The following is an 11,455-nucleotide window of genomic DNA, read 5'->3' on the forward strand; positions in this document are numbered from 1 at the left end:
CCTGTTGGCTTCATCGGCCCGTGACCTCCAACTATCACTGGATCGGTTCGCCGCCGCATGTGAAGCGGCTGGGATGAAAATCAGCACCTCCAAATCTGAGGCCATGGTTCTCAACCGGAAAAAGGTGGAATGCCTTCTCCGGGTCAAAGAGGAGATCCTGCCCCAAGTGGAGGAGTTCAAGTACTTCGGGGTCTTGTTCACAAGTAAGGGAAGAATGGAGCGGGAGATCGACAGGCGGATCGGTGCGGCGTCCGCAGTAATGCGGACTCTGCACCGGTCCGTTGTGGTGAAGAGAGAGCTGAGCCGAAAGGCGAAGCTCTCGATTTACCGGTCGATCTTCGTTCCTACCCTCACCTATGGTCATGAGCTTTGGGTAATGACCGAAAGAACAAGATCACGGGTACAAGCGGCTAAAATGAGCTTCCTCCGTAGGGTGGCTAGGCTCTCCCTTAGAGATAGGGTGAGAAGCTCTGCCATCCGGGAGGAGCTCGGAGTAGAGTCGCTGCTCCTCCGCGTTGAGAGGAGCCAGATGAGGTGGCTTGGGCATCTAGTTAGGATGCCCCCTGGACGCCTCCCTGGTGAGGTGCCTCTTATGACTGTCTGCTGCTGCCAACTGAGAATTAGAAGTTTAAAAGTTTGACTTGTCTGTCCTGGATTCCACATTTGAGTCCAGTCAAATTGGTTCTGCTTATTTTTCAAGAAAAGATTGGGGAGGAAGAAAGGAGCTGAAACTGGGAGCTCATTGAAGGAGACTTTCAATATCGCTGATGAGAGGAAACTCGCTCATCTCCTCTATGAAGACTTTTTCAAAATATTCATTCTGTGACACTGTCAGATGATTCTTCCAGTCACCTGCAACACCTGTTTATGCACAGAAAAGTCACAGAATTACAGGTAGCAGTGTGTTTGTGTCTAGATATAAAGTCTAATATGCTATCATATGATGAATCAGAGAAGAAAACCAACCTTTCCTCATGGTTGCTGTGGTGTAAACGGTGGTTTCAACCAAGTCTTTGTAGTTTGCTTTGGGGTTAATCTTCATGCTCTTGAATGTTGATGCTTCCACAACACGATCAATGGCTTCATCTGTCAATTCTTCTCCCAGGAAAGCACAGATCTTCACAACTTCCCTTCTCAGATCCTGTCAAAATGTTTCAGGACTATTTTCATCCAACTTTAATTCCCGCTTTTATGAGGTGAAACCAAATGATGAAAACCTTCCACACCTTCAACATGTCCTCATAACGAACAATGTGGATCTTTAGCTGCTCCTGAGCGGCCACGTATTGTTTGACATGAGCAAACCACGATCCAACAAATTCTGCTCAAGAACAATGTAGATTAAACATAACTGATTACATACAGACGTGTGGAGTTATAGTGAAACACAGGGACTTACGTTTGCCATCCATGAACTGTTTAAAGAACACCTCAAAGCTTGTAGGAGAATCCATCAAAACCCAACTGTGGGCAAAGTGATACAGGGACACCAGGACATCTTTGGGGTTCCTCAAAACATACACGACCTAAAGGAAATCATTAACTTCTGTTGTTAGCAGTAATTCAAGTGATGGTTGACAAGAGCATTTAATATCACCTTGATTTGCTTCTCCTTGACTCCATGGGGCAACAGCTCAGGAAACAAATGTGTGCGTACAACCCGAGGTTCTTTCCTGTCTCTGAATGGGTCATCAACAGTTCTTCCCTCCAAATAGGGAATTTGGGCCCTGTTGGTGACGTCCTCAGCCCATCCAGGGTGTGAAGCCTCCATGATCTGAGACAGAATCTGCTGCATCCACACTGTGCCTACAGAAAAAATGAATTTTCTTCCTCACTGTACATTTACCTGGATTTAGACGGCACTCTAAAGCTGTAAAGGGAACCAACACCTGTCCAGTGTTTGGGCACCTGTTGGTTTGGCATCTTTGACAGAAGTGGAGAAACTAGATAATTCACTTAACCACCTTTCCTGATCATGTCAGATGGATTACAAACAATAGTTGATAAAAATGCAATTCAATACCACTTAATTACCCAGGTATCATAGTTTCATTCTATAGTCATTTCCTGCAACCTGTGCAGTACCACTATCATGACGTGCACACAGTCCAGATGTTGTTCCACCACATCCTGCAGAGTTTGTGGTGTTTGTCCAGTCAGTTGTCAACCAGACATTATACAAGTCTCTATGTGTGGTGTACTGTTGAAAAAGTATGTTCCCAGCACATTTATACGAGCAACATTACTTTTCTACTGACTCTTAGACAAAACAAAGTTTTTAATGCAGGAATGAGCTGACCTGATTTCGGGAAGGTTATGATGAAGACGTCAGTAGGATGGATCTCAAAGTCCTTCAGCGCATCAATGTCCTTGGGTCGCAGTTTTTCTTTGACTGGAAAGTTCATCCCTTTGTACCTGAACAGGTCCGAGGTGATCATGTCCAGAGAGTCCATGTTTGCTGAAAAAAATGACATCTTATACTTTTGAAAAACTACTAATGAAATCCAAATGACAAACATGACCTGATGCTGAGAACCACTGTCAACACCATCACTCGGCCAGATTTTGAACCTTGACCGATGGTTTCTCTGAGTTATCTTTTTCTTTCTGGTCCGTAGGTTTATTTGAGAAATTATTTAAAAGTTTAAAATGTTTTTTTCTTTTTTTTTTTTCAGTATTTCAGACCATGGTGAGATTTCTTTACACATTCATGCTTCCAAACTCTTGAAGAAATAAATCCAGAACAAATAATGAATGAAATCCAAATGACAAACTTGACTTGATGCTGAGAATCATTTTTCCTCCTGGTAATTTCAATTCTCCAGATCTGAAGTGTTGTGAACTGAACTGATTAACTGTTTTTCACTTCTATCTTTGCACCGATACTGTGCAGCAGATCTGTATAATCATGTCTGGATGTGTACCAACGAGCCAAAGCAAGTATAGTCAAACCGGTTCAGCTCCTGTTGGAGTGCTTAAATGTTTAAAGAATCTAAAGATCCAGAACTGATAAACAAGCGAAGCAACACCACCACTCCTCCGGATTTAGAACCTTGACTGATGATTTGTCATAGTTATCTTTTTCTCCCTGGTCTGTATGTTCATTTTCTCCTCAACATTTAAAAATAGAAAGGACCGTGTGGATGATTATCAGATATAAATAAGTTCACTTACATGTTGCCTGGTGCTGCTCCTCCATATCTCTGATTCATTCCAGTTTGACACCAAGAGTTTACAGTCATGGCTGCTTTGTCACCACTAAATACGCAATAGGTTCTGTTTCTGCTTAACCTGTTTTTCTTGACTTCTCCATAATTTTCCTCATTGATTAATGTCTATATTTTGTTAAAAATTGTTCTTTAAATGCCTGTAAAATGGTTTCACTCTTGTAAATGATTTATTTTTCCCAGTAATGATCTGATGGGAAATTAAAAGACCTCAATTTCTTTAAATGTTGGAAAACCGTTCAAAGAATCATAAAGAGCCAGCTGCAGGAAGATTATATTTCTCTACGGTGTGCCTTCTCTTTGATACTTCTCTACTGCACATTCCAAACTCACAAGCTGAAAGAGAATCCTTAGACCTGCAAACAAATATTTATGTGTACTGTATTTTTATTGCTTTAACATTTTTTTTTTTTAAATACAAAGCTTTTAATTATTAAAAAGTTAAATTTATAAAACACAAGGGGGGACCTCCGCCTCCTCCTTTGTTCACATGAGAATCAATCTAGTGTCAGCCTTTGATGTGAACTGTAGATAAAAGAAAACCAGCAGGACGATATGGAAATATGGGATTCCATCAGCCAGAGAGATTAATGTCACAGACATATAAAGAGATGCTGAAGCATTTAAAGAAGTGATGCCAGAACTCAGAGAGGAAGTGTGCAAGTAGCATGAAGCATGAAGATGCTTTCAGTGAGAGTGAAGGTTCAAAGACAGCATGGTGGACAAAGGTGCAGAACCTCCTCACATGATCTAATTGTGGCATCAAGAACTTCAGTAGCATCTTAATACAAAATGCATAATTGTCACCGCCATCACCATGATCTTAAAAAGTGAAAATCTTATAAAGTTCAGAGGAAAGACTTCTGCTTGACATGTAAAGGATTTTCTGGAATGCGATGATCAGCAGTCCTGAAGTCACTATTTTCTCACACACCATTCACCCCCCCCAATGTGAGTGTTTAAAATTAAATTAAAAATTAAATTACAATTTTAATTTTTCTTGAGCCTCTTGAGCCTTAGAGCCAAGAACTACTTGTGGCTCCATCATTGGGCCGTCGGGCTCCTCATGTAAGAGTGTATTAATGGTGTTTTATTTGCAATAAACTGAAGAGAAAAGTCACAGATCTGTTATCGTGGGCTTCAAAGGGACAATAAGAGGTGGGGAGAACAGCTTTTGGTTCCTTTCTTGCTTTTATTTGAGTTAAAACAGGCTCTGACATTGTCGCTCTTTCTGCTAATTAAGCTGTTAGAGAGACTGGCTGGTTTGACAGAGCCCAGCTTGGCAGGAGGCAGCGAGTGAATGGAGCCAAACTGAACAGGAGACTTTTATGGGCTGACTTCAGTCATTGTTACACCCCCCTAAGGAACGCTAACTGTCTGTGTGACCTGTGTCGCAAGAAGAAGGCCTCTCTGAGTGCACAAGCAGAAAACACAAAGATTCAAACACAGAATTATTCCAACACAATGTTTCAAAACCCTGACACAGATAGTGGAAGTTCACATTTTTCTAAAAGTTCTTTTTCGAAACTTTACAACAAATCTTTGTCCAACAACAACTGCCCCTGTTTGATCAGTGTGGCAGTTTCAGCTCTGTTCACGTCTGCCATGTGTTGTCATAGTCCGACTATTTACTGCAAAATGCTGAACGACACTTTCTGAGGAGCCATCGCCTCCACCAACAAAGCTGGCCAATTACAGAGTCATTTATTTGTTTGTCAGAAGCTTCAATTGGGCGCTGGTTTCTCAGAGCAGCCATATTGGCGAGGTCAGGCACAGCATCTGAAACGGCAGCATTATTGCAAAACATGCCATCCCTCTCTTGGATGGAGGAAACAAAAGAAATAAAAACTAACAACTTTGTTCTTTCCAAGCGTTTGGCTGAGCCTGCCTGTCTGGCTGCTCTGTGGAGCGCAGCAGCATGTGTTTCAGGGATTGTCCTGGAAGCGGGAGTGCAGAAACAGCAGGGAGCAGAAGACAAACAGGCAGTTCGTGACTCATTAAACACAGCGACAGTGGCCAGCACAGTGGAGGGGTGTGAGGACCTGTGTTCCAACCGGCCGATAAACCCCCCGTACCAGCTGGAGCGGGCATCTGTCCGCCTCACACCAAACCAGCGATTAGCAGCAACACGCCATATCTGAGACGTGGGCCTGAGCTCATTGCAAACACCCCAAACTTACATAAGAGCTCTGATGGACTCATATGGGACCATCGGCTCCACCAGCTGGAAAGATGAGCTTCAGAGAGGAAGATGGCCGGACTTGCTGTCATTCCACCACAGCTCAGGTCATTCCCTCACTTTATTATGAGCAGCACATGAGTTGGTCCGTCAGCAGACGTCCTGAATGTCACAGCGGAGAGAGAGAACATCGTCATATCAGTCACATCCTCCACATCCTCCACATCCTCCACAAAAATTGAAGATGAAGCAGTATTATTCACTTATTAAACAACTTGTTGTTCCAGTCTTCCATTATTTAAGAAGATGAAGAAGATTTATGAGCGATCCATTCCTTTGCCATTGTCTAACTGGACGATCTCCACTTAGACTTGTGTAGATATTTTGTGCCAATGAAATGATATGGCTGAATAACTGGACTCAGATGATCAGAGGTCATCAAAATACAAAATATCAGCACAAGTCTGCAAAGACATAAAAGTTTGTTCTCTGTAGATTTTCACACAGGAGCAGTGAACCGCTTAATTAACCACCAGGAGATGATAAAAGTATGAAATATAAATAAGATGTCAGCGCTGCCTGAAGAGCTTCTGATTCTGATGTGTGAGAAGCAAATGAAGCCATGATTGAAGGCTGAAGCTAGTGGAGAAAAGTAAAGAAGTTTGAATAAAAAGTCAGCATTAATGTGATGCCTCCTGGATCCAGAGCACTTTGGAGGAGTGATGGAAGCTTTAAATGTGTTTGTGTGTGACAAAAGGGGCCTCTTCTTCCTCCCGCCACTGGCAGCAGGGCTGTAATTCTGACTTTAACACTTGTAATGGCTCCCTCCTCTCACATCTCTGGAATATGAAAGATCAGCATATGGCTGTCGACAGCACAGAGGCTAAAGAGTCAATTTCCCCTAAGTAACATTGTTAGAGGGGTGACATTCATTTCACAACTGTCCCCCTGGCTCAGGAAGAGGACAGAGGAGGCGCAGAAATAGAGATAAAGCTGAAGAGACAGATGGTGAGATGCACAAGGACAGAAGTTTAGGCTGAAGGAAAGATATGAAGATTTCTCTCTCTCTATCTAATAGCAGCAAGTCTCCATTTGTTCTGTGTCTCACTGTGATCAGTGTGCAGTTCACAGAGCTTCATGTGGCAACCAGGAGATGAAAATCTGTCTGTCAGCTGATAAAAGGTTCCGGTTTCGCTTCATTCCTCTCAGCGCTCTTAAACACCTGCTGTTTCACAGCCATGAATTACACTATTTATGACCATGTGTAAAATGGACACTTTCTGGGCACACTGTGTGTCTGTGCCTCTGTTTCTGCTTCTGCCGTGTGGCAGATGGCAGCCAATATGGCACGGCTCTGCCTGTCCAGATGTGGCAGCACATCATGGCAAGAAGAATTAGAAATTCTCAGGAACATGTGGACCTGCGGCCACCAACGCTCTCAGCCAATGAGCTAACATTAACCAGCTGCAGAGGACCCGGAGGGACAGTCACTGTCCTCCCTGACATCATCTTCATCACAGCAGCTTTTTGACAGACATATGAGGAATCCCGCACCCCTCTGTGGGGCCTGTCAATCAACTGCTCTGTGGAGTAGAGCGCCGAGGCCGGTCCCAACATGGGCCTGTCATGGCCCGCTGCACAAGAGGACATTCCCACAAACAAGAGGACATTGCCTGGTGGGGGCAGCCTGGAGTCTTTATGAGGGCAATGGTAGTGAAAAATATGGGAATCGTACTAGCATCCCTTCCAACATTGTCCTATTAGCAGATTATTTCAATATTCTTCTAACTGCTCCATAAAGGACTGATCTGGTCTGTTGGTCTTTATTGTTGATGCTACCATCAGCTTGGTTTGATGTTCAACACTATTAACTTGGCTGTTCAGCTGCTCCAGGTGTTAAATAAACTGGAAGTTCTGTTAATCACTGTTGATATTTCTGTTGAATGAAACAAAAAAACACATGTGTGGAGATGTAAAGTTTGAAATTTATCCTGGATCTGAAACCAATTTAAATTTTAGGTATTTTAAAAGCATTAAAGAATTTGAGGCACAAGTGATTCCTCCTGCCTCTTTCCAGACAATATCGAAGATTAAATAAAGGGATTGAAATGGTGAAGCTCCATTAAAGAATCAGAGAATACCTGGGCAGACAATATTTGATCCGATAACTTTCCTGATAATGATGCCGAGGCTGAAGCAGGAGACATTCACATCTGCTGCTGTGCTGCACACGAGTATTATTTCTGTTACTTACACGTGGATAAGTAGTAAAGTAAAGTAAACTGCTGTCAGCAAGTCATTAATGGTGTTTATTTCTGGCTCATTAGAAATATCATGTGAGAACCAGAACTTGTGTCATTACTTACATCATCAACATAAACCAACAAGGCCCGCCTTTCTCTCCATCGTTGCTCTTTGAATAATTAGTGATGTGTGTCAATATTGTGGCTCATAGTAACCATATGGTGGGTGCAGGCAGACAGGCCATTGTTGCGAGCTGTGAAATATTGTGTATCCCTGCGAGGGCTGGAGCCAGCAGAGGCAGGAAGTGTTGTCGGGACTGACAGGGACATTGTGCGCCTGAATGGGCAAGTCTTTGGTGGCAGGGAGCACTGCGGACCCAGACAGAAAGTCTTGACCCTGGTGAGAAAGGCTGATTAGACACAGTGCTCCACAACTCTCCTTCTTCCACCACTACCACCACCACCCTCCTCTCTCACCCACACCCCCTGGAGGAAAGAGTGTGTGTGCGTGTGTGTGTGTGTGTGTGTGTGTGTGTGTGTGTGTGTGTGTGTGTGTGTGTGTGTGTGTGTGAATACTCTGATCAGACCAACACATCAGGTCAACATTATTAACATCAGTCCCTCCAAAACTTTCTTAAAGTCTTCATGTCTATAATATTTACTGGCTCATAAGTGGGAGCAGATATTTCTTTGATAACTGTGGTTGGTGAGCAGATTAAACATTCCATTCTTGGTGCTGCAACAGTTGATAAAGTTAATGATGATTCTGAAATGATTCCAATCAGCAGCTGTTAATATACGGTAAATAGAGCAGATGAATCTGATGCTGCTGCTTGTTTGTAGCGCTGTTCCAGTTTCACACCTCTTCTGTGTCAGTATGAAAGATGGATTTATTTTCCTTCCTGCAGAACAAGCTCGACAGCTTCAACAGAGGAGCCACTTTGTCCCTTTCTCTTTTAGTTCACTGTCCTCAGAGTTTCTAACTCCTCTCTGGTCCAAAACTGGCTGATCAAACACCTTCATCCAAGCCCTGTCTCTCCCTCATCTCTCCATTAGTTTCCTCTTTTTTTCCAACTTATCACCCCCTCTCTGCCAATTATTTCTCCATCAGCCTGTAGTCTAATAAAGGAAGTCTCAATGAATGTTTCGCCCTGCTTTGATTCCCCTGATGAAACACAATTAAGGCTCATGTTTCTTTGCTCAGGCATTCGACAACACAGAACATGGAGGAGATGCTCTCCCTCCCTTTCTCTCTCTCTCTGAGCGTGGTGAGTGTGTTGGCTGCGGGAGTGAATGATAAATATAAGTGTTTTTTCCAAACTTGTTTTTAAATTCTGATCTTTATTGTCACACTGATTGGTGTTTAATGACATTGGGGAGCACATTTTGTAATTTGTAATTTTGGTCGTTTATTCACTGTCTTTGGTGCAATTGTTTGGCGGCTATGGTCGCCATGCCAGTTATGGCGGAGGCGCCGGGAGTCTCTGGGTTGGAGAAACTCACCTGCAGACACGCCGTCAAACTCTCTTCACCAACCGGTGTGTCCGTGGAGGAGTGCGTTCTGGCTGTGGGGGAGATTGTGGGGCACGGAAGCGTGAAGTCCGCTTCCAGGATGAACAGCGCGGTGGTGGTGTTCGTGGACAGCACTGAAAAGGCCATTGAACTGGTGGTGGCTGGGGTGGTCGTTAATGGTGAATTAACGCCGGTGTTTTCCCTGTCAAACGCGGTTAAAAAGGTGATTGTATCAAACGTCCCTCTGTTCCTTAAGAACGACTTATTGCTGCGGGAGCTCAGCCGACACGGCACGTGGTGTCCCCGATGGGGAGTTAGCGTCTCACCAGAGAGCTGGTGGAGCAGACGGCCACAAGAGTGGCTGAGACCGTCCTGGACATGGAGGATGTTGGAGTGGAGGAGAACAGTATCAACATGTCAATCAAACAGAAGAATACAGACACAAAGGTAAAAAAATGATCAGGCAAAGAAACTGTGAGAAACAAATGTCTCCTGCCTTCGAACCAGCGGTGGACACACTTAGCCTACAGGACAAACAGGACACGGCAGGATCAAGTCACACAACCTCCCCACCACAATGCACACAAGATATACACAACTCACCTCACACACATATCTCACAGGTCACACACAGCTTAGACGACACACACAGCACACAGGACACACTCAGCCCACAGGACATGCAAAGTACCCCAATGGACACACAAAGTACAAAAAGCTCCTTGTTGGACACACAGGAGAGCAACAGTTCACGGGACATACAGGAAACTCTCACTGATAATGATGACATGCAGGTGGAGATGCACAGTGGATAGTCTCTTTCCAAGATTAGGTCTCCTCAGGACCACAAAGGGCATGAGGTCTGTACAGGTGGAGGACTACTTTCCAGACCTCCAGCTTTTTCAGGAGTCCACCAAGTACTTTATGAAGACTGGGAGCTTCAGCCAGGCCTCTTTCACTAACCAGGAACTGTACCGCCTCAAAAAACTGCTGCTAAAGGTTCGGTCTCGGCTCGAGAGCGCTGACTAGGCCAATATTGAAGAGTTTAAAAGCACATGGTACCCAAAAGATGAACTATGTCTGGAGGAGGAGCTAGTCTTGGGAGGCCTCCTCAAATGAATGATGCTTGCTTAGATCATGTTCTTGTTTTTTGTAATGACAAATAAATTGAGTTTTGAAAAATCAAAAAAATCTCTCAAGAACAGTCAGCTCTGAAAAACAACTTTAGCATCAGTGAAATGTGTCCACTCAGTGATAAGTGTTGCATGTGCTCAGTGAACTGTTTTTGTTTTTAATGATTATTTTAATTTTAACGAGGTTCAATAAAATGATTTAGAAGAAATTGATAAGAAGCTGGGAAATGATGTAAACAATCAATGTTTCAATGTTTCATTAAAGGGGTGTGGATCCTCCGAGTCTTCATGTTCTGTTGGCTGGGAACGATTAGGAATCTTTCTAGTCAGAAATTCCAGGAAAACCTTGTAATTGGATGCCAACTGGTACCATAAGCCTCCTCCTCTGTTCAGAGGAGTATTTCCATTTCACATAAATGCTTCTTTTAATCCTCTTTTAGTCCATCTTTGCAGTCTTCAAAGGAGTGTCCCTCAGGTGCATATGGACAGCTGATTCTGTCCTGAGGAGTTGGCTTTTCTGTGTTGGATCATGTTCCCCTCCAGCAGCAGAAGCTCAGCGGTCTGTGGTTACCTGGGAAGCAGGGCCTCGCCTCAGAGTAATGCTGAAGGAACAAAACTCCTGACAGCAGAAGTGTGGAGAGAGCGATGAGACCTCCTGTGGTCCCGTCAGGACTGGCTCAGAGCCTCCTCCCTGCCTGTCAGAGGAGTCCTGGAGACATCAGTAACCAGGGGATCACCTTGCCAACGTCCACCTCTTAGCCCAATGCAGAGCCACTATGTTTCAGCTTAGAATAGCTCTGCTTCTTTATCATTTTTTCAAATTTGTCTTAAAATAATACAAGATACAAAATAAATAAAGTTGGTTATTTATATATTCAAAATCAGTATTCAGATGTGCTGATTGATAAACCAGTGGGTGAATCGGTAAATAGCGAACAATAATCGCCTTCTCGTGTGACTTTGTGCCCTCTGTCGATTTTCCATCACCTCAATCTTACACCGCCACCTTGTGGTAAAATATGGAAGGGTTTCTCAAATTTAAATGATTCAATTCTTCAGTATATACAAAAGAAAATTAGTGTTATGCACCTCGATGCCAACAGAACCTACAACAATACTCACAAGGTTATTTGCAGTATTTTATAAATAAAGGATAGATTA

At 43.6% G+C, this 11,455-nt stretch overlaps 1 protein-coding gene across 1 annotated transcript; it reads right to left on the minus strand.

The window, feature by feature from the left end:
- Window positions 1-594: 594 nt before the first annotated feature.
- LOC101074626 (amine sulfotransferase-like) lies at window positions 595-3,199 on the minus strand. The gene is made up of 7 exons (XM_003963785.3): window positions 3,175-3,199; window positions 2,300-2,458; window positions 1,598-1,806; window positions 1,400-1,526; window positions 1,227-1,321; window positions 967-1,141; window positions 595-861 (listed from the first exon to the last, which is right to left on the minus strand). The coding sequence occupies exons 1-7, from the start codon at window positions 3,197-3,199 to the stop codon at window positions 740-742; spliced, it is 912 nt and encodes a 303-aa protein (XP_003963834.2). The 3' UTR covers window positions 595-739.
- Between the last annotated feature and the right edge of the window lie 8,256 nt (window positions 3,200-11,455).

This window comes from Takifugu rubripes, chromosome 4 (genome assembly GCF_901000725.2).
Source record: "Takifugu rubripes chromosome 4, fTakRub1.2, whole genome shotgun sequence".
Classification (NCBI taxonomy): domain Eukaryota; kingdom Metazoa; phylum Chordata; class Actinopteri; order Tetraodontiformes; family Tetraodontidae; genus Takifugu; species Takifugu rubripes.

Excerpts from the sequence above, each read along its gene's own strand:
- LOC101074626 (XM_003963785.3), bottom strand. The coding sequence starts at position 3,199 with ATGGAGGAGCAGCACCAGGCAACAT. Across the intron at positions 1,322-1,399 it reads ACAGTTCATGGATGGCAAAC|AATTTGTTGGATCGTGGTTT; the intron begins GTAAGTCCCTGT and ends GTTCTTGAGCAG. Across the intron at positions 862-966 it reads CACAGCAACCATGAGGAAAG|GTGTTGCAGGTGACTGGAAG; the intron begins GTTGGTTTTCTT and ends GTGCATAAACAG.